The sequence below is a fragment of the Strigops habroptila genome, chromosome 11, assembly GCF_004027225.2.
Source record: "Strigops habroptila isolate Jane chromosome 11, bStrHab1.2.pri, whole genome shotgun sequence".
NCBI classification, from domain to species: Eukaryota; Metazoa; Chordata; class Aves; order Psittaciformes; family Psittacidae; genus Strigops; species Strigops habroptila.
Window position 1 is genome coordinate 26,244,576 of NC_046360.1, and position 25,553 is coordinate 26,270,128.

At 47.1% G+C, this 25,553-nt stretch overlaps 1 protein-coding gene across 1 annotated transcript in view; it reads left to right on the top strand.

The window, feature by feature from the left end:
* The window catches only part of SRGAP3 (SLIT-ROBO Rho GTPase activating protein 3), a 119,560-nt gene that overhangs the window by 77,649 nt on the left and 16,358 nt on the right, over positions 1-25,553 (top strand). Inside the window, 10 exon segments of the mRNA XM_030500523.1 lie at positions 772-957; positions 2,117-2,245; positions 13,421-13,642; positions 14,132-14,233; positions 14,487-14,684; positions 15,989-16,073; positions 18,532-18,559; positions 22,094-22,196; positions 24,841-24,901; positions 25,310-25,387. Of these exon segments, the coding sequence (XP_030356383.1) occupies positions 772-957; positions 2,117-2,245; positions 13,421-13,642; positions 14,132-14,233; positions 14,487-14,684; positions 15,989-16,073; positions 18,532-18,559; positions 22,094-22,196; positions 24,841-24,901; positions 25,310-25,387 (1,192 nt within the window).

Genomic DNA, 25,553 nt, shown 5'->3' on the forward strand with positions numbered 1-25,553 from the left:
TCTTGCCAGCTCCATTAAAATGATCACAATGTGCCCTTTGGGCTTTTGTATCTGAAAGGAAAGGCTGTGGTAGCAGTTTTGCCTGCAGGAGTTTTCTTGGCAGTAGATCAGCATCGTCTATCCGGAGTCACTGATGGTGATCTTGAATTTAAAGGACTGGGTGTTGCTGCAGTCCACACTGGCACTGACTCTGCTTACTGGCAGCAGCAAGAGGAGAATTACGTGGTGATAAGAGACAAACTCCATTTCTGCTTGGAAACTGTAGCTCCTCCACCTTCAAGATGGGATCTACTGTCAGGATGGTAGAGCAGGGGTTACGTTGAGGGGTTGGCTTAGCAAGTTCAAGTGTAGCAACAGAGGGGTTGGGTTGAAAGTGACTTCAGGTTGACTTTGGCCTCCTTACAGTCTCTTGTCATGGAGACCCTTATCTGAGCTGCAAAGCCCTGGGTGTTATTTCTCATTTCCCTGTAGGAAGATGCACAGTGCTCTTTGAACTCGTGTGTGTGCTGGAGGCACATCTCAGCCTGTCCCTGCAATAGGCACTGAGCAGGGATAGCAGTTCTTACACCAGCTCTCTGCTATTTTGGAAAAAGGCTAGTGATGGGGTCAGTTTTGTGGGATTTTGCCTCCCACCTTGTTGTTCCTTAATGCCACAGTGGCCTCAGACAGCTCAGTGAGGCTGCTCCACACTGCCCATGGCTGTCATCCTCTCATGCACTGGTGCTTTGTGTGCCTGTTGGGCAGGCAACTCTCAGACTTCTGTTTCCTCAGGTGATGAAGACCTACCACATGTATCATGCAGAAAGCATCAGCGCTGAGAGCAAGCTGAAGGAGGCAGAGAAGCAGGAGGAGAAGCAGTTCAACAAGTCAGGGGACATCAGCGTGAACCTGCTGCGGCACGAGGACAGGCCTCAGCGGCGGAGCTCCGTCAAGAAGATTGAGAAAATGAAGGAGAAGGTGGGTGAGAGGGAAGGATGGGGGAAGCCATGCTGGGTCAGGGCTCCCGGCAGGCAGGAGGGTTTGGCTCCAGCCCTATCCGTTTCCATGCAGCCATTCCAGTGTCTGCGGGAAGGGACTGGGGAGGATGTTGACCCATGTGTCAGAGACTGTGCATGGCTCGTGCATGGCTGGGACCTGAGAGGCGGTGTGGAAGGCTGAGGAGGGCAGCGCACTGGTGTGTCTGGCTGGGCACAGTGGTGCTTTCTGACCTGGACATGCGACCCTGTTGTGGGGAGCTGTGGTTTGTTCATGGCTTGCTTTGTCCACTGTTAAAAGTGCTTTTTTTACAACAGCCGTCTCAGAGTTCCTGCAGTCAGAGACTCACGGCAGGCAGAAAAAGGGTCAGATATATAAAATATCAGGGTTTCTTCCTCTGCAGACTGTCTGGGAGTTTAAGTGCAGTATTTAGTTGGCTTCGCTTGTCAAAACACTTAACTCCATTCTGGCTTCAGCAAATCCCCCCAGATCTTGGGATCTCCAAAACTGAAATTTTTCTACCAGTTTTGGAGAGAAAAGCTTCCCCAGTCAGGACATGTTTGCTGACATGTTAACCCAGCTCTCTCTCAGTGGCCCAACACTGGGACATTGTCTCACAGTGTGCTTCTCTGAAGGGTTAATCTTTAGTGCTAAACCTTCAGACAAGTGATGTGCCTGAGCGAATGCCCCAGATCTTGAGCACATCTGCTTTCCTATGATTTTGAATTCTGGGTCCTGTTCTAAATTTTGTAGCTTGGGCCTCTGGGCCAGATTCCACTTTGATACAGCTGCATAAATCTGGAGCAAGTCCAAATGTATGTCAGTGTTTCTGGGAGGGAGATTTGGCCCTCTAATTTTGATTGATGCCAAAACCTCCACAAATGCGCAGATGAAGGAAGAGCAGCTGTGCTCGGGATGCGCTGAGTACAGCTGAGCAGAAAGTGCTGGTTGTGCATTGGGTGACAGTACCAGGGATGTTCAGATGTGATCTCCTCCATCCTGGAAAGGGTGCCTGTTTTCATAGCTGATAACAAGTTAAAACGTCACACCCAGGCTGCGGGGTGCTGTGGGGCCCTGCAGCAAGAGAAGCTGTGGAAGTAGCATCCTATTTGTGCTCTGACAGCACATTTTGCTTTTTCAGAGACAAGCCAAATACTCTGAAAACAAGCTGAAGTGTACTAAAGCCAGGAATGACTACCTTCTGAACCTGGCAGCCACCAACGCCGCTGTCAGTAAATACTACATCCACGACGTCTCTGACCTCATTGATGTAAGTGCTTCCTCCCCCTGTGTGCATCCTGCCTGATTTCTACTGAGAAAGGCACAGCTAAATCTTAAGCATGGTTTGGTCCTTAAATAAGCCTTCATGTGATGGTAATGAAGGGGGTGTTTGTTGGGGCTTTAAAATATGCTTAAGTGGGACCTGAAAATGTGCTTTAGAGTTGGATTTATTTTTGGTTTTGTGATGGTGTGTTTTCCTTGCAGCTGAACACACACGTTTGACTTTCTCCCAGTTGATGTAGGCATATATGAACAGAGCCAGAGTCGCCATGAAATGGGAGTCATAAAATCATAGATTGGTTTGGGTTGGGAGGGACCTTAAAGCTCATTCAATTCCAACCCCCTGCCACAGGCAGGGACACCTTCCACTAGAGCGCGTTGCTCCAAGCCCCTGTGTCCAACCTGGCCTTGAACGCTGCCAGGGATGGGGCAGCCACAGCTTCTCTGGGCATCAGTCAGCATCAGCCTCCTCTGAACTTTATGGTGGCCACATGATCACACAACACAGACGTTGATTCATATTTATGCTACATATAACTTCTTTCCTCAGTACCTGGAAAAAAGGTGGAGTTTCTCATTATAACTGCAGGGTATTGAACCAGCCTGAGCCAAATGCTTTCCTGAGCGCATAAGCAGAAGGGTCTGGATTGAACTTCGTGGTTCAGGCAACCTCCTTTACAAACTAGATATTGCTTGAGTATTTTCTGCACATTCCATGCTGTATTATTTACATGTTGAGGTCCCGTTATTGGTTATTTGGCTCTGCCCTCAGAACCATGCAGACACGGAGGGACCATGTTAAAGCCACAGCTTCATCTGCTGTGGCTCTCACAGAGCAGGGTGTCCTGCAGCTGGAGCTTCTCAAAGTGCAGAGCCTTTGAAGGAGAGTTTGTCTTGGGGCAAGCTGGGTGAGCCTGCAGTTTCCTCCTGGCCCATCGATAAGTCTGCATTTGAAATGGATAAACTTCTTATGTGAAGATCAGGTACACCCTTGTTCTTGTTGTTGAAACATAATTTCTTCTCTCTACCACATGCATCTGCAGTTTCTATCAGGATGAGCAGGCACGTAGCTCTCCTCAACTTTGGTGGCATCAAGCATACACAGACAGTTAAGCACATGTGGAAGTGCTTTTCTAGCTAGGGAGGAGCTTGCTGAGTTGTATCTGAAGTGCTCATTGCACAAAACAGCCTCAAGGCAGGAGCTGCTGAAAGCAGGTTTCTAGTGGTGGTAGGAATTGTTTCTGTATCAGTGACTCCTATGAGCTGCTCTTAAATGATTCGAGAGAAGGGATTTCCATTTCTTCCTTTAATAGGCATCTTCATAGTGGTATAGATTGCATGATGCACTTTCTCCCTGCTAGAGTTGCTTCAATGAGCACATAAATAACTGATCTGTAAGTACTGAGTTAGTCTGCTGGCTTCATTGTTACCCAAATGTATAATTTAAAATGTGCTGGAGTGTTTATCTCATTTGCTAACTCAGTCACATTATTCTTCTAAGCATTAATTAAAGTAAGTCTGATACAAAACCCCTGATGACTTCAAGATTTTGAGATAAAATATTCCTAGCATATTCTTTTTGTTCTCTTTAGGATGTATTTAGCCATATAAAAACCTACTAATTTGATCTTGGAGACGTTTGAACAGCAAGGTATGATAATACCTTGATCAATCTGTGGAGCTTCCGCTTTTATGTTCTCTTTCTCATTTATTTTTTAAGCCAGAATGACTTATATTAATGGAGTTTTGGGGACTTGGACTTCTTGGAGAGTTGCCGAGTTCCATTTTAGTTCTGGCTGTTTGTATTATTCCTCCCAACTTTATTTCCTTGCTGACACTTCCACTGGAGTCAACAGATGGCTTTTCTTCCACGCTCCAGGAATCCCTTCAGGGGACTTTAAAGCATCTTCAACTCTGTGCAGCTAAATTCCCCTAGTTATACACATTCTGTTCACCAAAGAAAACAAAATATTGGATGTGTGAGCTGCTCACAGGTGTCCTAATTTTAAATCCTCAAAGGAAGAGCAGTTTATTTGAGCAGATTTTTGTACAAATTCAATGTATTTTGCAAGTGCCTGATGAGGAGGGTTTCAGCACAGATTCCATTCACTGTATCCCACTAGTACTGAAGGTGGTTAAAAGAAAAGGCAGCCATCAGATCCAGCAGCATTGGGCTTCCTATAGGTGTGTAATCCACATAAAGGGAAATGAAGAAAAGAGATTATTTTGAAATGAAGAAAACAGATTTTTAGATGTAGTTTTACAGTTAGAGTTTTAATCTTGGTACGTTTAACAATGATAAGAAGATGGTGCCATTTTTAAGCACCAGGTCTATGCCATGGTGATATGCAGGATGGGGGTCCTCTGCCCCTTGGGGCAGCCCTGGCATTTCATGGGACACAGCAGAGGGGCTCTGAGTAGTTGAATTTTGTCATTGATCAAGAGCCAGCAGAGCCCTTGGCTGCAGCAGCGTGAGCAGGGTGGGCAATGCAGGGCTCCGTGTGTCTGTGCAGGGGGAGTGTGTCTGCAGGACACGAGTGTGGAGGGGCTTCATGGTAGGAACAGAGTTTTGGTTTAGCTCAATCTGGCTGGCTGTGCTTTAATGGGATCCTACCAACGTCCACATATTGCAGTTATGGAAATGCTCCTGGCTTCTCCACCCCATGTCACCAAGGAGGATGATTAATGATGTCCTGGACAGTCTTTCCAGGACACAGGAGGGGTGATGGGTGCTCACGCACACCCTTCATATCAAGCACAAATTGCCATGTGCAGTTCTTGATTTGTAGGCAAATCTGAACCGTCAGGACGCTGGAGCAGCTAATTTAGCACCATTTCCCCCAAATCCCAGCTGGCTCAATGTCATCCATTAGGCACAGCCTTGACATATCTTGTGCCCTCGGCGTCACCACAGCACAGTGACTTCTATAACAAAGCCGTTCTGCTAATCTCCCGCTCTGGTGAGAAAGAAGGTCCCAGCTGCTCTGGGAGAGGGTGGAGGGTCCTCCCAGGGCTGCGGTTTTAATGAGAAATGTAAAACTCGATCAGAGGAGCCGTGAAGTGGCACAGAGCGTGTCTGCTCTCCCTCCGTCTCCAGTGGCCTTTGTTTTGTCCTTCAGAGAGAAAGAGAAGAACACAGAGACAGATCCAATTAGACTTGGACCTGAAGTACAGCGCTGTACCTCTTCCTTCGAAAGAAGCCTGTGTTTATATTAAAACGCCTGGGTTCGTCTCTCATTTCTGTCATTAGCTGTGTGACCAAGTTAATCTCTTTGGCCACATATGTGAAGTGGAGATAAAGCTGCTTATCCATCCCTCTGGAGTTCTGTGTGAAATGGCTGTGAAATATTTTGAAATGGTCACATGAAAGATATCACTAGATTTAGTGGAGTAAAATGTAACGGTCGGTGTCAATACGTCCTGATCCACCAAAACTTGTTCAGCCTCCTGTAAATCCTTTTAAACCAGCAGCTTGCTTCTCTATGGATTAGCATGTTTGGCATATCTGAGACAAACAAGCAAGTAAAGGAATTTAATATTGTTACTGCCAAATGGTTCAGTCCCTAGGAAACTTAGCTGATGGCATTGTCATTTTTCACATGGTCAAGTGATGCTTATTGAAGTTACGAAACAGAAACAGCAGTCAAAGTTGTTCTGCCAAAAATCTTCAGTTGGCTTTACTTGCCTCACAGTAAAGCTCTAGGTTTTGCAGCAATGTCAAGAGAGTAGAGGCCAGAAAATATAATATACATATAAGTGTGTAATGTATCTTTAAAGGAGCAGTAAAGAAAAAATGAGGAAGAAAGGGAACAGAGCAGAGTAAATAAGAACTATTTGTTTCCAGCTCGCCCCCGGTACCATGCAGGGCTAGGAGTTAGTCTGCTGTTACCTGGTAAGTAGGGTGATCGATGGCAGACTAGCTGGGATGCTCAGGTTTTACTCTGGGACTTGCCTCTTGCCCCGGTGAGGTGCATATTCCTGTGCCATGCCAACAGCCTTGGCAGTGGGACTGGCTGAGCTGGGCTGTTGGACACCATGGCTGTATTCTGTGTGTGGGGTTCAGCCTGCCAGGTAAGAGGGAAACTCAAAGGTGCTGAAGCCACAGACCACTTTATTAGGATCTACTTTTAGGTATCTCCTGCAGCTCATGTCATGGTTGTTTCTATCAACAGCCAATGCCTGGGCACGTCTGTGCCTGCAGAGCTTTGCTTTGTGCAGCGCTTCTCCCGTGTGACTGCACAGGGATGTTCCCCTGGCCTGAGCAGCTCTGCGTGATGCCACTGGCTTTAATGAAGAGATACTGATTTATACAAGCAGAGGGTCTCTTCTGGGGGTTTCCTCTCTTGTTTGAAGTGATCTTTCTCCAGCATAAAGAGCTTTTCAGTTCCATAAAGGCGCAGAGGTTCCTCCCACACTGTCCTTTGACTGGGCTGTCTGCCAGATACCAGGCTCCTGCTAGCCCCAAGAGGCAGGTATGTTTTATCATGGAGACACCATGCAAAGCATCACCGTCACTGCATTGTCGTGCAGAGCAGCATCTGTAACTCAAAACTTGAGCTCTCTCAGGGAGGAGCGCTTGTACGGCAGCTTACCATGTGTGCATCTGCAGCTAGGAGACTTGGCTTCAGGGTATTTCAAATAAAGTCAACAGTGCAGCAATAAAAAGAATAAACAGCTTCCACCAGGAGGAATTAGGCTGTCTCAAGAGGCTTGGTGCTCTTTACTACACGGCTGCTGTGTCCGTCTTACCCGGTTTCCTGCAGAGGCAGCAGTTTGGGAATGCCACTGCAGCACCCAAGCCAGTCAACTGTCCCTGCCACAAGGCAGGGAGCTCTGAAAAACAGAAAATACGTTGTTTTAGGAGGTGCTGTCACTAACTTTGCAGTGAACAATGAGATGAGGAACTAGAGGTGCCACACAGCCACCTGAGTGCCAGTGCTTTGCGGTGGGAAGCTGTGATGGATGCTGGTGACCATCCATGACTACATGTGCAGGGGATGCTGTGCTGCACTGGGTGGTGAAGAACAAAACCCTCAGCTGCTGTGGTTGCAGAACTAACCCTTGAGCTTTAACAGTGGGGGCAACAAAACACACCTGAGCTTGCAGGGAGCCCCAGGCAGTAGTCCTGGCATGTGAATTGCCTGGGCAGGGCAGAGGTTGTCAGTGGAAATGAGTGATAAAACCAGAAACATCCATATGCCATTAAATGCTTTATGCATTTTAAGAGAATAAATGGAGTAAAAAGGATTAGATATGTATGACTTCTTTCAACAGAGAGCTGCTGTGGATGAAGGAGAGGAGGGGAAGGAGCTGCATTTTTTTACTAGACTTCCTTTCAGAAATTTCATAGAATTTGACATAATTTTTTCATCTACCAGTACCCCAGTTTAATAAACTTACATTACTCTTATATATGCAGCTAATAATTAATAATAGCTACCTGTTTGTAAGCAGGAACCATGAATCATCATACTCTAATAACTAAGCTGCTCTTACAGTACTATATTAAGCTGCAAGAATTGAACCAATACACATTTCTGAAATTTTGCCAGTCCTGGTTTTAATAATATGGCAAACTTACGTGTTTTGCCAAAGTGTGCATGTAGCAAACAATTTATTCCTCACGTGGATACCACAGACATTGGACTTGGCTTGCTAGATTAAGCCCCTGTGCTGATTGTTTTATGATTTAGAAGTGTCATGCAGACTGTAAATTTTGCTGCCTGAAGACTATGATCAGTCTTTGTCTGATAGACCTTGTTAGCCTGGTACAAGAAGGCAACAGTACTTTCCTTTAGAGAATAGCATTTCTTCTTGATGCTTCAGGCTGCGTTTCCCAGTAGCTTGAAAGAATAGCCTCGAGGTCTTAATGTCCTTAAAAGATCTATTTACCAATGCATTAATCTTAAAAACAAAATCAAAACACCACCACCCCCCAAACAAACAAAACCCCTGATCCTCACAATCCAACCCACCAAACAACCAAAAACCCCGTTGAAAAGCCTGCAGAAAATACGCATGGGAGAGCGTGTAGGTTGAAAACCCTCCAGAAAGAAACCTACTCTGGGGACCATAGAGTTAATTAACAATAGCTAAATTCAAAAAGGACTATGTAATATTTGGCTCTGTAATACTTACAGTTAAAGAACCTTTGATTAGAGATAATCAAATCTCATGCTTCAGGGCGTAAGTTGATTACTGCAAGGGTCAGGGAGGATCCTGTCCTTCCCCTACCATACCCACACATCATTCCCTGTTTGGCTAAAAATAAATCAGTTGTTTGGGAGTTTTTGTCTTGGTTGCTGCCTCAGGCAAAACACTGAACTTGATGGACTGTTCCTTTGGAAGAGATTTATGGCAACAGTCAAGTACTGCAAGCCAGGCTATGGTGTGCATGGGGGACCCTTCGCTCACTTCAGGAAACACCTTAAAAACATGTACTTGTCACTGGGTGTAGGAGAAAGTCTGCCTGGCAGCATACATCACATCCGCCCAGTGTTAGGCATGGGCTTCCCCATTCCTGGCCTCAGACCCCAAAAACCTGATAGCTCCCTGTTTAATGTGTTACGACAGCTTACGTACTGTGTTGTCATACAGGCATGGTTTTGCTGTGAGTCAGAACTCATGGTGGGAATCCAGGGTGGTTTGGTCCCATGCTGTGCCAGATGTGCAGGACAGCACCTCCGCTCCATGCTCTGATGTCTGGAGTGTAAGCTGCAGCCGAGCCCCTCCATGTGGAGGGTGTCTGGGGGGTGATGCCACCAGCATTGGCATTCTGTGGGCAGAGGAAGGATTTTGCTGGGTGGTGCTGGGCTGCAGCACACCTCTGCATGGTGAGGGGACCTGCCTTCAGGCTGGTTTTGGGTTCTGTCAGTACCCTTTTTGCCAGAGGAGCTGCTTATTAGGTCTGGATAGGCCTCAAATTGCTAAAGCTTAAAATATAGGGTCTTTTATTGCTTCTATAGTTTAAGAAGTGCACTTTCTAGGGCTGCACCCATTTTCCAATGCTGAGAAGTTCAGCAACCCTTGAACCGCCCTGGCACAGCGTGGTGAGTGCCTGCATCACTACACCTCCTCTCCTCGGCACTGCCATGCACTTCAGCATCCCCAACAGCAGCATCAAACCTGCAGGGGAATGAACGTTAGGGGTAATATTCATCAAAGGGAGACAGCCCTTGCATTTATTTGCTTCTTCCCATCTTTTCTGAGCAATTGCTTGTGGCTGCTGATGCGTCTCAGCCCTTTCTGCCTTCTCCTGGTGTGATTTAATTTCCTTTACTCTCTGGATTCATCTTATAGCAGATCCTGTTTGGTGTGGTGCAGCATTGCTTTTTCACAAGCATTTATCATACCTTGGCTGGAATACCTTTTGTAGCAGGGTTTGTTTCAATGTTGTGCTGCTTTGAGGGAAGTGCAGTGATTGCAGGCTGCAGAGGTGTGACTGTTTTCTGCATATTTAACACCTAGCAAATAAATGTTCTACATAAAAATGAATGAGAACAGCCTGTTTGTATTCTCTTTGAACATTCCTCCTAAGATCTGGAGATAGAGGTGTGAGTTATGCTCTCACATAGTACCCAGCATTGTCATGGCCAAGCACAAATGTTATTCTGGTAAAACATTATTTCATGTTTTGTGACAGACACATCAAATATCTTTTAACTATTTAACCAGTGAGGAACCTTTTAGTGTCTCTGTTTCCACTCCTGTGTCTAAAATGGGGTTACTGGCACTGGGGTTCACAGCCAGCGGTGGTCTTCTGCAGCCCCTGGCACAACCTCTGGTGCAGCTCTAGGGTGAGCAGTGCGACACACACACATATTTGGCTGTTTCCACAATGTTTTGGCCAAAACCAGCTTGCTTGAGCTCTGGGGTGTCGTTTTATTTCTCAAGTTGAACACTGTAATATTTCCACCCCTTTCGGGGGTGTTACCAGACTTAATGAATTAATATACTTAGAGCTTTGAGCTCTCCAGATGAAAGGCACTGCAGAAGGGCTAAGGATTATTATTTGTGGTTCTAATTTATTTTCCATCAAAGGGATGAGAGGGGTGAGAAAATGCCATTTGTTCTGGAGCTGGGAGCAGGAGTTTGAAGTCTTTTTATTCTTTCTTTTTCTTTTCCCCTCCCCTTTGTGTGTTTCTCTGGGAATTTCATGGAAGTCCCTGCGCTGTCTTTTCTTCTCTGGGCACTAGTGTGTGAAGCAGCCGCCACAGTGTTAATCACCAGGGACTTCAAGGGCTGTAGCATGTTAGAGAACTGCCTGCCCTGGTTTTCAGTAGCAACTGATTTCCGGGCATTGCAAATAACTCCTAGCTTCAGTGTGAGCTCAGCATCAAAGTAAAGAGAAGATTTCACATGGAATTCTTTCTCAAAAGCATCTGGCAACACCCTGAGCCCCATCTCCTTGGCTTTTGTGGCATTCAGTGATTTTCCTTTGTAACAGCTCAGTTTTGTATACTTTGGGAATTCCCACCTTTGAATAGCGGCAGAGATTTTTTCCTGATATTCTTTTTTTTCATGTCAATCAGCAATAATTTCCAGGGGGGTGGGAGAATGACAGCAAGGGGCTGTGAGATACACTGGGAAACATGTGCAATCCTGGTTTCAGGGCGCAGAACTGCAGTTGGCTGGTCATGGTGGGAGAATAGGATCTCCTCCAGCATTAGCATGGGGGTCTCAGCCTCAGACAGGCTGTGGGGGCCAGGTCCACGCTTGTGCTCCAAGCACAGAGATTGCCTCTCGTCTCCTATGGCTCTGAGCCTGCAGGGTTCTTGGGGTGCTGCGTTGCCTCGACTCATCAGTTTCTATGTGCAATCTCGGAGTGCTCATAGAGATGTTCGTGCTAAAATTGTTTCCTGGGAGACACTCATGGCGCTAGAATGAGGTTTTGCCCCAAGTGGTGAATAGAGATTTGCCAATTTCTCATTTTTTGTGTTGTTTGATGATTTATTAAGGCAGAGCTCTGCCAGTCCTTAACTGCCTGTGTTTTCAACTAACAAGATTAGAAGCTAAATAGAAGCAGGATAAGTGGTGGATTATGACCATTCAATAGCTCCTGCAAAAATCCTCATTATTGGATGTGTGGTTTCACTGCTTTAAAAGACTAGATGGGGATAGGCAGGCTGTTGTCGTGTATCCGCGAGCAGGAATCAGACCGCTGTGGTTTTACTGCCGCTTTAGCACAGACTAAACCAAATACAGCTCTGCCTGTGACTTGATCTGAGCTGAGGGTTGTCTCTTCAGATTGGCAAAAAGCACAAGATGACTTCTTTGTGCTTGTGGCACCAGCTGAGTTATCATATTTCACTTTTTGAGTTTATCAATACTGATGTTCTGATGCAGAATCACTTTTTGTGCCTTTCTGCATCGGTTCAGTAATGCCTGCGGATGCTGTAAAGCTGGAAAAAGTGCCTCTGAAATGCCAGCTCCCAACGGGAGCTGCTGCAGAAAACTTGGTCTCATTTTGGGTATCTGGGGTTACACTAGCAATCTGTCTTCTCTCTTCTGTAGCTTTTTGTGCTGTGCTGGTCCTCCTGGCTGTGGTTTTGGTGAGGATACATTGGAGTTGAAGCCACTCACTGCAGGCCTGCCCATGCTGTGCTGGGGTGGTTTTGATTACAGCTCAGGCAGTGAGAACTTCCTACTCGTTCTTTAATCTGTGTAGCAGATTATTATTCTGTCATATGAATTGTCCTGTGGTAGTTTTCATGTAATAAGATGTTGCTGGCCATGGTTAGTTTGGTGCTACACACCTTGGAAGGTATTTCTCATGGCTTCCCTCTGTTTCTCCCATGGAAGTGCCTGGGCAAATCCCTGCAGATCACAGTGTGTGCAGAGATACCTGAGCAGCTTCACACCATGAGTGTACCACAGCTGTACCTGTGCTGTGCCAGGAGACAGGAAGGAGAGCACCAGGGACATATGATTACGAAACTCCTCGCAGAGGATAAAGCCATAGTTATCTAACTTTACATCCTCTATCAGGATCTCCAGCCCTCCCTTACATCCCTGAAACAGATGTGCTTCAGCTTTGGACTGCAGCCCTTCTGTTCCACTGCACTCTTCTTACAGCCCCACAGTGTGGCTCAGGCTGATGTGTTGCACTCCTGCTTCCAGCATCCACTCTTGTCTTGCCTTTCCCTGCAGAACAACATCTGTTGATCTCTGGATTTTGGGTGCTGCTTCGGTGTCTGTCCTTGCCCCCACTCCCAGAGCAGGGCCAGCTGGTCAGAGGGTCAGAGCACAGCCCTGTGGAGGTTTGCTCTGTGTCAGGGCTCTCATCGGGGAGGGAGAGGAGGGTTGCTCGGAGTTGCTTTGTGCTCAGCTGTGATTAAGCGTTCGTAGCAGCAAATCCCTATGCTGTTGCTATACTTAACATGCCAAACTCAATTATATTGAGAAGAGAGTTTAAAAACAGGCTTTTGTCTAATGTACAGTAGTTTGGCAGCAATTAGATCTGAGTTTTATCATTTTCCCCAAGGTGAACATGAGAATGATCAGTTATGCAGAAGAAGCTGCTCCATTGTGAGAGAGGAAGGCAACTTCCTAGCGAGGATAAAAGGGTTTGCACATACTGCAGGGCATGTTTTTCAGGGCCGCCTTGCTCGAATGTCCATCTGCGTTTGATAACTTTGGGGAATGGTTTCTTTGTGTAAAAAGCACTTGCAGGGCAGTTTACAAGGCGAGAAGGAAAGCACTGGAGGTGGGCAGTGGCACAGACTCTCCAGGCACTTCTTTCCCAGGGGTCTCTGTGGGGTACAGGGTTTGCCATCAGCGGGGCCCCTGTGGTCACACTGGCCCTGGGGTTGAGCCAGTAGCCAGGAAGAGCTGTGCTTTTGGATGATTATTTTCCTTTGTCCTGTCTGAGAAGAACCCGTGTCCCTCCCAGTGAGGGGTATGAAACCCTGGTGTGTGGTGAGGGTCCAGTGCGGGGTCACTGTACTGTCCGGCTGTTTGTTCCCTGGTACTTCCTCTCCTTCAGTCCTTTTTCCCTTCTTGTCTTTTCATATGGTATTGCAGTACATTGTTAAATATGCCCCCTTGCAACAGGGCTGGTGTTTCTCTGGGACATACGGTACTTTGTGGGTGTAATGTACACATGACCCTCCAGAACAAAGGTGGGCATTTTTGTGTGATCAGACCCTTCCTTGTTGTTTCTCAGTGCTGTGACCTGGGATTCCACGCCAGCCTCGCTCGGACCTTCAGGACATACCTGTCTGCAGAGTACAACCTGGAAACCTCCCGCCACGAGGGCCTGGACATCATTGAGAATGCTGTGGACAACCTGGATGCACGGAGCGACAAGCACACCATCATGGACATGTGCAACCAGGTCTTCTGTCCTCCGCTGAAGTTCGAGTTCCAGCCTCACATGGGGGATGAGGTATTGTATTCACCCGAGGGGCTGCAGATGTGCCTCACAGCCTGGCCTGGGCTCCTTCCTCTTCTTCTTAACCATCACTGTTAAGTTATTTCTGACTCCTTACCCCTCTGTGTTGTCTTCAGATGCTGCTATTCATGTTTCCTTTCTTAATGAGACACTTAGCTCATTAGGGCTCCTCCTTTCAATCTGCCTCTTGCTCTCTGTCTCCACCAATTAGGATGCCTGTGGTTTGATTCTCAGCTGAACTGCCCAACAGATTTGTAAAGCAGAGCTTTGATTTACCTGCTGTAATTGGAAGATTTCAAAGGGCAGCTTTCAAATGCTGGGTAGAAAATGCTTTGTGCTGGCCCAGGTCCAGGGCGCTATTGATGAGAAACTGGGTGATGTAGCCTTCGTGGAGGCAGCGAGGAGCTTGTGGGTGCTGGAGGGAGTCATTTAGGTATTTAAATGTGTATTCCTGCATGACCCACTGAATGCTTTCCTGTCTAGGTGTGTCAGGTCAGTGCCCAGCAGCCTGTGCAGACCGAGTTGCTGATGCGGTACCACCAGCTGCAGTCACGACTAGCCACCCTGAAGATAGAGAATGAAGAGGTAAGAAGTTGCTCTGGGTCTTGTGTTTGGCCTTGTAGGCAGCATTGAGCCTTTTGCCTGTTATGCAGGGGGGTTTCCTGGGGTGCTCAGGTGTGGAGTCCTTCCAGCAACAGTGCTGAGAGCGCCCATTGATTGCAGTGAGTGCAAGCACAAGCCCAGTGCTTAGGAGCTGTGTGTTGGCCATTTGTTTTGGCTTAAAATACATCGCTTTCCCAGCCTGCTTCAAAACCCTGCTGTCTTCTTTTTCTGATAGGTACGAAAAACTCTGGATGCCACAATGCAGACTTTGCAGGACATGCTGACAGTGGAAGATTTTGATGTTTCAGATGCCTTCCAGCATAGCCGCTCCACAGAGTCAGTCAAATCAGCTGCATCAGAGACCTACATGAGCAAAATAAACATCGCCAAGAGGAGAGCCAACCAGCAGGAAACCGAAATGTTCTATTTTACAGTGAGTCTCATCTCATGCGATAGAGGACACAAAGCATTAATTGCTAGGGCTGAGTACAATTTAAGTGCTCATTAGTAAAGAGCAAGAACCGATTCAGTCTCTTTAAGTATTTGTCTTCTGTCTGACTTGGGTTTGGAATGCATTTTTCAGTGGCAGGGCAGTGCATAGGGACTGACAATCCAGGGTGTGCCTTGTTCTTTCTGAAGGAACAACCGGAGCAACCAGTTGTGACCGACAACTTACAGATCTCAGTAGGAGTGGCTCAGAGCAGGGCAGCAGACTCCAGCCAGCCTCACGCTGTGTCACCATTCAGTGGCTGCTCCTGGAGGCCTTTATAGTTTTTAACCATCAGTCAAGCCCTTCCTTTTCTGGGTTACACAGCTAAAACTTGCCCCTGGTCCATGGGATGGACTGAAGTATTTGCATCTCATGCAGGGCGTTGGAGGCTTTGTGGCAGCCTGGCTTTGCAATGTCTTGCAGCTGTGTGTGCTGGGTAGAGGCAGGTCTAGGGTTCTCTGTTATAGTGCTTGAAATATAAGCAACAAGCCATTAGTTCAGCAGAAGTAGCCCTCATTTAAGCATGGATAATAGGCTAAAGATAATAGCATCTTGTGATATATTACATATGCATAGAAAAGCTTCTATTTTCTCTTAACAGTATTGTTATTATTCCAATTCAGGGAGGAAGAAAATTGCAATTTTTGTTGCAGTTGTGCTTGGGATTTTTTTATTTTAATGCTCTTTGCAAGAATTTGATCTTTCCCATTCTCTTTCCTTTTCCATCTCTGTCTCCCTCGCTCCTCTTATCTGTAAAATTACTTCTCTTGAGTGTTACTGGGTGTCAAAGTTTCACAATGAGATGAGAAGTTGTGCTGCACAGTTACTGTTGCCCAGCACATAAAGCATCTGACCTGGGAAGGTCTCATGCACTGGGAGTTCTCGCTCTGCAGCACTTGTTTGCACAAAGGCAGTGGAGGGAAAGCCTCTTTTGATTTTCCAGGCCATTCCCAGAAGCCTGACAAAAGAAAGCATGCTTTGAACTCTTTGGACCTCCTTGCATTCCCAGGCAGGAGGTGCAGCACCAAGGAGACCAGGCTAATAAGATCATCAGGACTGTGGCTGGAGCAGTGAGAAGTGATTAGACCGTGCTCAGCCCTGCGGCGCATCTGACGTCTGGGTTGTTAGAGCCTGTCAGCCTCGCCGAGGCTCCCTCCAGCAGCCTCCTGGGCAAACGTGTACATCAATGACAGGCTATTTTTGCCAAGAGTCTTTACCCACCTTGTTTGTTTTATTTCTCATTCCAGAAATTTAAGGAGTATTTGAATGGCAGTAACCTTATCACGAAGCTCCAGGCTAAACACGACTTGCTGAAGCAGACTCTTGGAGAAGGTGAGTTGCGGGGTTAGGTCCAGGGAGGAACCTTCCCACTGCAGGAGAGAGTTTTAAACCAGGCGTCATCTTTGTCTTAGCTGTGTCTGTGTTTTGCTGAGTGACTGATGGCTTCTGTGGTTGGCTGCTACTAAGTTTAACTCGTGACATGCAAAAATCATTATTTCCTTGGAATATTACTCTTTTCCCACCTTTCTTTGGGAGTGCACTTACAGAGATTTGTTTGAATCTTATCATGTCTTAAAGTGCTGTGTTACTTCTCCAGCAGCAAAGAGATTCCCACCCACTCCAGCCCTCTGCCTTTTTCCTTTCTCTCCCCCTTCTTCCCCTCTTAGTGCAGTCCTGAACATGTGCATTTTCTTGTCCTTGATGCTGTGCTTCTGTGTTACAGATTCGCCAGCAGCCTTGTTGATTTCATAGGCCACTTGCTCCCCCGGACACAGGTTTTTGACTTGCTCTAAACCAGAACTGCAAAGTCATCCTTGTTTTTAAACTGATTTTTCCATAGGAGGCTTTTATTACCCCAGATAATTTGACAGGTTTGGTTTGGAGCACATACACACAAACAGGCTTCATACAACAGAGGGGTAGTGACTCCTGAGGGAGGCAGGAGCAAATGGCTCCAGGTGGGATAAACTGCTGCTGGGGTAGTGATGTATGACCATATCCCTGGGAGAAGGTTTCAGCTCTTTCAAAGGGGTTTAAAAAATTGCATAATTTCCAGTGTAAAGAAGATAGACATGTGTTGTGTCCCAGTTCTCCAACAGGAGAGAATATATGTAAATTAAAATACACAAATGGTCCATGGTCTTGTTCTAATTATACAAAAATTGGACTCCTCATTGCAAAGTGGAAAAAAAAAAAAAAAAGGAATAGCTTTTTTTGTGGCTGTTTTGCCAAACATGTTTTCTCTGCCAAATTTTTTTAGCCTTAAAATGCATCTTCTAGTTAGATCCTGCGGTATGTTCCACTCATTGAACACTGAGCCAAGTCAAGGCACAATATGTAAACACGAGGCAAGCTGCAAGGGTAGACACTAACACACTTGCTTTCCCCAGGAGTTTCAGAACTCCATGTAGCACCGTAGCCCCTCGTCACCCTGCGGCAGCAGGTCAGTGACAGCCCTCCTGCATCCCCTTCCAGCATGGGTCTGAGTGCAGGCTTTGACCTCAGCAAGGGGGATGCAGCACATGCTGCACAGAAATTGGACCCATCTAAGCTGTTCCCTTAGAGCACAGATCTTGATGCAGAAAAGAACTTGTTTATTGGATATGGTGCCAAGACTCCTGTGGATTCGTGCAGGAAGTGATGAATCCGTTGAAGGTCAATTTGATCACCATCCTGCTCTCTCACACAAGAGCCATACTACTGCCATACTTAGGAAGAAGAGCACAAGGTCAGGCATTTGAATTCTCTAGAGTTGTGCAAAAAGCCCCCAAGGAAGATTTTCACATGAAAACTGTCTGAATTTCTCCCAGGCCATGGGATCATCTTGCCGTGTAGGCGTTCAGCAAATATTTAGCCCAGAAATACCAAATGCTGCGTTTCAGCATGAGCTGATTCTCATTAGGAAGAAGTCTGCATTTGCAAAATACTTGTGTGGAATTCTTTGCTTTTTCAGTGAGGAATTGGCTGCAAGCTTGCTTTCCACAGGTGCCAAGGGAGAGCAGGAAGGAGGCATGTGCAGCCAAATGCTTCCTTTTATGTGTTGTATTAAAAAGAAGAATAAAGCAGCTTTCCTGGCCTCGGGAGAAAGGCACAACCAGAACGTGAAACTAGTTTAGTTTTTTTCAGTGGATTGACAAATACGTTTAAAAAATGAACAGATCTTATCAGTGGTGATAGCTGCCATTTATTTGAAATCCAAGCACTAAAAATACACGAAAGGAATGGGAATATTGACAGCCAGAATAGAGTCTGCCTGATGGTGATTAGATGGGCTGTTATCTCACAGGAAAAGCTGGGGAACTGAATACTCTGCTGCATCCAGGTGCTATTAGTGGTCCTCCACAAGGCAGTTGGATAATCTCAAGGGCCTCCCTGGGGGCTCCAGCCCTTATCAGACTGCCCCTTTCCTGTTGGGCTTGGCCAATCCCCAGCTGGTGTAAATGAGCACTTACTGCAAGGACCCGCAGTGCATCTCGCTGTTTACAAGATGGGCTTCCTATAGCAAATAAACCTTTAATATAAGTGGGATTTGAAGACATTTTCCCTCTCTTGTGGCTGAATCTTGAATTTCTAATATGTCTTTTACTGGTGAGGGCTTGTATAGCAACCAGCTTGGCATCTCCCCAGCCTACGAGGCCCTTGGGCACGTTCAGCTGCTTCTTGCCAGAAGCCTTTAACTCAGGGCTCACAGAACCAGGAGTGAGTGTGTGAGTGCCTGTGCGAATGTGTTTTAACAGTCATTTGGTGGTGACTAATGTGGAGGCATGATGGAGACTTGTGTTTCTTGCAGGTGAAAGAGCTGAATGCGGAACAACCAGGTGAGCGGTTTCTTCCACTTCATCTGCTGCTGGGAAGGGCTCGCTCTGGCAGGAAGAGGGTGGCTGTGGGAAGGGTTGTTTGCTTTGCTACTGATACAGCTTAGCAGAGCTCAGGTTTAACCAGGTGCCCTGGGCTGGCAGGCTGGAGGGCAGGCAATCCCAGGCTCCCCACATCACTGCCCTGCTTCTCAGCTGCATTGCCTGGAGTGGATTAATTAGGGTGATGACAAACAGGCCCTTGTTTTTGCTGCAGTGTAATTTCTAGCTGACTGATTCTGAAGTGCTTGGAAGTGCTGTGTCAGCACGGTGCAGTGCCTTTGTAGCATAGCTGAGATTAGGTTGTGTTCAGATAGTGTGACACAGGGGTGTCTACCTGCTCCCTACCATCCCTGTTCATTTGAAGGACTTTGATAAGTCTCTGTAAGCCTCTCCCAGCTCTGGCTTCCTTGCCTAGCAGTGCAGTGCATGCCTGTGTTCAGACTTTCATCCCTCTACAGCAGGAGATAGTGCTGGGGGTGGATTTATCAGGGAGGAGACTTTGATCTGTGTCCAGTCCATAAAGCATCTCCACAGCTTGCTATGAGTTTTGTGGCAAGAAGACACAGGGCAGCAAAGCCTCCAAACATCTCCCCAGAATATAAACAATCTCTCTGTGTTATCTTCTTACAACCCTGTTTCAGTGTTTAATAAAATTTGCTGTACCAGCAAAAAAAAAAAAACCCACCCTAAAACCCAACATTCCATGTCAGAAATGCTGCAGCAGATGGCAAAGCCTGGGCTGCCTTTCCAGGCAGGAAAGAGGCTGCCTTAACACAGGGCAGGACAGCGGGATGCCTTCCGGCTGGAGGGGACTGTGCTGCTGGTGCCAGGCTGAGAGTGGCGTCAGCACTGGGCACCCACTGGGGCTGCAGAGCAGGGCAGCAAGGTGCTGTGAGGACAAAGAGGGGCCTTTCCAGCCTCAGGCCAGAGAGTGAGGGCGGCACAGTGTATCACTGCACTGATGTGCTCCAAGGAGCTGCCCTTGACCGTGCTCCCAGGTCCCCTTTGGATTAGCAACCCTGCTGCATCTGCTGCCTCTCCCTGCGGGTGCCAGTGCTGCTCTGCAGCACCATGATGCCCTCCGTGCCCCTGGTGTGTTTGCAAGCACAGGGCTGGTGGGGCTATTCACAGCCCAGGAGGTGAGCACCTTGGGGTGTGCTGGCAGGGCTCTGTGGAGCTGCTTAAGGAAAGCACAGCCAAATGGCTGGGTAAGCTTACAGGGAGAATTTGCTCTTTGTTTATCAGGAGTGGGTGCCCATGGGGTGGTGGTGTCACAGGCCAAAGCAATCAAAGGAATGAATAACAGCCTCCTACATGAGGGATGATGGCACAACTCCCTGCTGCTTCTGTTTGCTTGTGTTTCAGCAGTTGCTTTTACTTCACAAAGGAAAACAAACAAGAGACAATCTCCTTCTTGTGTGAGGCAGTGCTGCAAGTGTAGGCAGAACAACCTTCCCACCAGATAGCGCTGGAGGCCAGGCTGCCCTGCCACCTTGCACCAGGGCATCACCCAGGAGAGATCACACGGCAGCAAACTGCACTGGGGCTGAAGTCTGCAGCACAGGGCTGCTCAGCTGGTGGGCACTATAAGGGACAGCGGTCATTTCTGCTCCTCAGTTACCAGTTGGAGGAGTGGTTAGAAGCTATAGGAGCATCGAGTCAAATTTCTTAATTAAACGCGTCTGATTAAGGGACCAGCAGATCACAACTATCACCTTTGCATCGTAGCTCTATGTAAATCATACATTCCCATTCGACTTTGCTCTGTGAGAACTTTTGCATGAAGGCTCCTAGCACTCATTTTGTTTGCATTTGCAGTCATGATATCTCCTCTACAAGCGTCAATACAGCCTGGGGGCAGAGGACAGATCAGAAATTGATTAGAGATTTTATGCTGGTTTTCTCCCTTTACTAGATCTAGTCAGTTTGGTTTTAATGTCCTTCATTATCAGAAGAAGAAGTAAAAATGTGAATAGCGTTAATGAAAGCAGCCCTCATCAGTGCACTAAAATAAGTTACACATTTCCATGGCCTCATTTCCAGAAGCAGTAGGTGTCTGTTACCCTTGCTGAAGTCAACAGGGTCTTCAAGGTCTGTTCTGCACTGATGAGCACTCTCAGTCACTAACTATTAGGGGCAGGGTCATGCCACTTCCTAATGCTCATGCCTACCTTTTCTGTTCTTACAGAGGTGCTGGTGGGTTTGCTCATCTGTGGTGACTAGGCTCACCTTTTTGTTTGGTGGCTTGAATCTTAGGAGTGCCTGCCAGAAAGATGAAAACCCATTCACATCCCTGTGAATCCCAAACAGAAGTTAGCGACAGGGAGGTGGAGATGTTCCCACTTTCCTCTTTCTGGCCATCTATTCCATTTAGGAATAAACAGGAATACCCTAGAGTTTTCCAGGGGTAGCTGTGGTTTATTTTGGATATATCAAGGAATCAGTTGAACTCTTCAGCTGCTTTCAGTCCTTTTTCAGGCCAGTGGAGCACTGAACTGGTGGAGGTAGGAGGCAGGTGTTAAAAACCCTGCTGAGCACCAAAGCCTTCATTTTACATTTGACTTTACAATGTCATCCCTGGCACTAGCACAAACACTGAGCAGCAGTTTTGATACTTGGCATCTCAGAGAGGGAGAATTGTAGCTACAGATTGTGGGTACCAAAGACAGTTAGGACCAGCTGTGTTCAGCAGCTTTATTACTCTCTGGCTTGAATGAAGCAAGTTCTGCATGAAGAGCGTTCCTGGCCACCCGTTGTTCATTCAGGCTGTGGTTCTTGGTATAGTTACTGCTCTGTCACTGTCTGACTTCTGGGGACAACTGTTTTTTACCATAGGAACTAGGACTGCAGGAAGCCCGCAGCAACAGCTAGTTAGATTGCTGTACATGCTGTACATGTTAGATTGCTCAGTATGCAGCTGCGGTTAAAGTCTGTCCGACATGGAAATACAGGAAGGTTATGGGAATGGAAAGTAGTTGGATGGGTGGTAGTTTGGCTTATTGCTGCTAAGTGCTTCTATTATCAAGATTAACTTGCATTTATTACTTAAATAAAGGCTGCGGTCTTGACCTTGACTTGAAGTAGTGAACAGCTCTGATTTTGCTCCGGGCTGCCTAGAGGTTAGCTCTGCTGCTGTTCAGACACCCACCAGCTGCACCCAGGCTCAGCCTCGCCTTTGGGACCCACAGAAGTCAGGCCATTGCAGGCAGCACTTGCTCCAAAATGAGTTAGCCAAGTTAGTGGTCAGGTAGCCCTGTGTGATGTGGAGGTGTGGAGCTCAGTGCTTTGCAGGTCCCCTGGCCTCAGTGGAGCCATGTCCATGCAGGAGATGCTGAAGCGTGAGCGGCTGCAGAGTGCATGGAGCCACATGTCGAGTCCTCACAGAGGGATTTTTCTGTTTGATTTCTTATTCTCGGTCATAACCTTTGAGATCTCACCCTGTCATTGCATTTATGTTGGTGTTTTGTTGATTTATTTTGTTCCATTTTCTCCCAGGCCCCCATGTCTTCCCCCTAAGCCACAGAAAATGAGGAGACCTAGGCCTCTCTCAGTCTATAATCATAAACTCTTTAACGGCAATATGGAAACATTCATTAAGGTACTCGCTGGCTGACAGTAAGAGTTTATGAACGCTCTGAATGTAATGGTGGCTTTCCTGTCCTAAATGCTGGCTGCTTTCCTTCCTCTATGGGGTCTCTCCAGTCTGCCCTGCACCCAGTTGATGTGGCCAGCACAAGCTTTGCCTCAGTGACAGTTTCTCTCCATAGCTGTCCCCTCCCCTCATTTATTCCTTGCATTTCTCCTCCTGTCACCAGCACAGGGCGAAGGTAGCAGTGAGGACCCTCGTGGCCGTTGGCCATGCTGGCTGTATAGCACAAGGCACTCTTGGCTGAGTGTCCCCCTCATCCAGTGCTGCTTCCACCCATCCTGGGAAGGAAGATCAGACAGCAAGGACTGCTCAGCCCAGCATCCTCAAAGGATCAACAGTGCCCTCCACCTTCCCTTTTTCCATACGTTTTTCGTGGTCATTTCCCTGTAGCTGAGGAAGATGGAATGACTCATACGCTCCCAGAAAGTGCTTCCTGGTTGTAAGCCTTGAATTGAAATACTGTGCATATGGCTGGCTGTGTGGGAGGGTAGACGTGCTATCCTCATCCTTAAATAAAATACATTAATAATGACCAGCCCAGCTGGCTTATCTCAGTGCCAAGGGCTCATCGGTGGCTGATGCCATCTGATACATCTCGGTACTTACTGAGAGTCTGAAGGCCCCTTCCCCACAGGCCCAAGAGGTGGAGTAGCCGGTGAGAGCCTTGTCAGTGCGGAGCTGTTTGCTGCTCCCAAAATCCTAGTGTTTGAATGCACCAGGAGAGGTGACACTGCAGCTTGCTCTGTGACCCGTGCCGGCACTCAGCCAGGGTCTCAGGCTCAGCTTCCAGTGCTGGAGCAAAGCGATTCCTAAGCAGCTGCTGAGTCGTCTCCTCCAAACCATTGCTGATAACGTGCAGCGTAAGACCTTCATAAATGTGGGCCGGAGTATTTTCTTCATTTAAGCTGGGATGAACTCAGACGAACTCAATTAATATCAGTGCAGTCCCAATGGAAGGGGCCCTGCCTGTCCCAGGAAATTACCCAGAAGGAGTGATTTGAGGAGAAAAATGAAGAGATGTGGATGTGGCATTTGTCCCAAAGGACACCTCCAGCTATCTAGCTGCTAATCCTCCAAAATCCAGCACTTTGCTATTGCTTGGCTGCTGGAAAGATATCCAAAGGAAGCAATGCCGTCCCAGTTGCTTAGAGCGTTTAAATCCTGCGCTGAAGAAAGCTTTAGTGAAAAAGGACTGCACCGTAGGAAGCAGTCATGACAAACTGTTGGATTAGGTAAACTAATGAGCATTGTACGTCTCAGATTTATTCTCTTAGGCTCTTTTAGTGCAGCCATAAGCCTAAGGGCAGTGTTTATAAACAGTGCACAGTCACAAGTAATATACAGACTCGACTGACAAAGCCAGTAATCCCTTTAATACTTGTAATTATTCCTTCCTTAAACTGATTTTTAAGTCCAGCCTGTCCAGGGCTGTGGAGGAGGAATTATCTGCAGTGGAAATTCATCTGAGCAGATGGGTGTCCTGTGCCAGCAGAGACTCCTCAGGGACAGTGCTGTGCTGCTGGGGTTGTCCTCGAGTCTGGGAGGCCCCATGGGGCACAGGGTCCCCCCACACCAGGGCAGCTCTCCCAGAGCTTTCCCTACAGCCCAGGCAGGGGCTGGCAGCATCCCTGGGCTCTGAGAGTGCCGCAGGGTCATGGAGGGAATAAATCCAAGAGGCTCTTCCTGCAGGTCGCTGAGGCTTGGGTGCAGTGTGCCAAATGGGGTTTGGGAGGGAGGGTGGACAGCCTGAAAGCTTGGGTTGGACCTTGCTAAGCTGCCATTGCATTTGAGCGTTCATGGCCTCCGAAAGAGATGCTTACCTCTAACTGAACTTATCCTTGCTTAATCTTTTCTTTTTCTCCCGCTCTGCTGCTTTTTTGTGTTCTCAGAGGAAGGAGGAATGCGCGAACAAGAAATCAGGTATTTACTGGAGGCCCGTCTACGAGACGGAGTAAATTAACCAGAGAGATGCAACTGTACTCTACTGGAAAAAACAACCAAATGAAGCCCCTGAGGAAAATAAATGTGCACTTAGGCAGTCAGACACGGCTCACGTTTCTCCTTGAGCTCCTTCCACAAGGGGCCTGGAGAGAAGCAGCTTTGAAACAAAAGCCAAAACTCATAACAGGATCAGATACCAGAAGTTCATTTTACACCCCGTGGTGTTTTGGTGTTTGGGTTTCTTTAGTATCTGCTGACAATGGCTTTTTAGGTGGAAATATTGTTGTAAATTCTGTTATTGGAAGCCTATTTCATCAGGTATAGCACAAGTTTTATTTCAGCTCAGCACTACACCTTTGAAATGGAATAGCTGTGATCCTGTTGCATCGGTTCCCTGCCTCAACCAGATAGTGAGCAGCAGCCTTTCACACACTTTGATGAAAGCTTTTTTTGTGCATAACTGGCTGCACATAGTATACTCAGCACTTTTTGATGGCTTGATGTGTGTAACGCCTCCTTTTCTTACCTGTCCTCTTACTAAACTCCATGGCACTGATTTTCACATCTCTGGTTTTGTGATCTTTAATGCATTTCCCATGCCTTGTTATCAATAAACCAGTAACTTTGAACTTTTTCCTTTCCTCTCATGAAGGATTCAGGACAGGCTATTCCACTTGTAGTAGAAAGCTGCATTCGTTACATCAATTTGTATGGTAAGTTGATTCAGTAATTCCAACAAACTTTCTGCAAAGGAAATTAAGTACTTGTGGTTAGCAGTGAAATACAGTAGAGATGCCTGCAGCCTTTGATACATAGGCTCATGTAATAATTACAGTGCCGTTGCCTGTGGTGTAGCATTGATGGCTGGTAATATTTGGGTGTTGTTAGTGCTTACTCAGGTTAAACGATTCGCTCAGGCCCCAGGCCAGCGGCAGCCTTTTCATCACTGTGATCTGGGGGGCCTTGATTGGAGAATACAAGCAGAAATTAATTGTAACAGCCTATCCTCTTCTTAGTCTGAGCTTTTCTGGGTGCATGGACTCCTGGTTTCTGCTGTTCTTCACCAGAAAGTACCACATAACAGTTACAGAAATCTCTTCTAAACCGTTGTTCTTTTCCAGGCCTTCAGCAGCAGGGCATTTTCAGAGTCCCTGGCTCCCAGGTGGAAGTCAACGACATCAAGAATTCATTTGAGAGAGGTGTGTTGCCAGTGTGTGCAGCTACAGCTGGGATGCTCTGCTGGGAGCAGAGATGGTTGTTGGGAGTTTCAGTGTGAGCTGGGTGCATTAGACATTGTGTAAAGCCTGTGCTGAAGGCCTTTCTGCTACGAGACACAAGGAGCTTTTATCCCCTTCTAGGTATCTC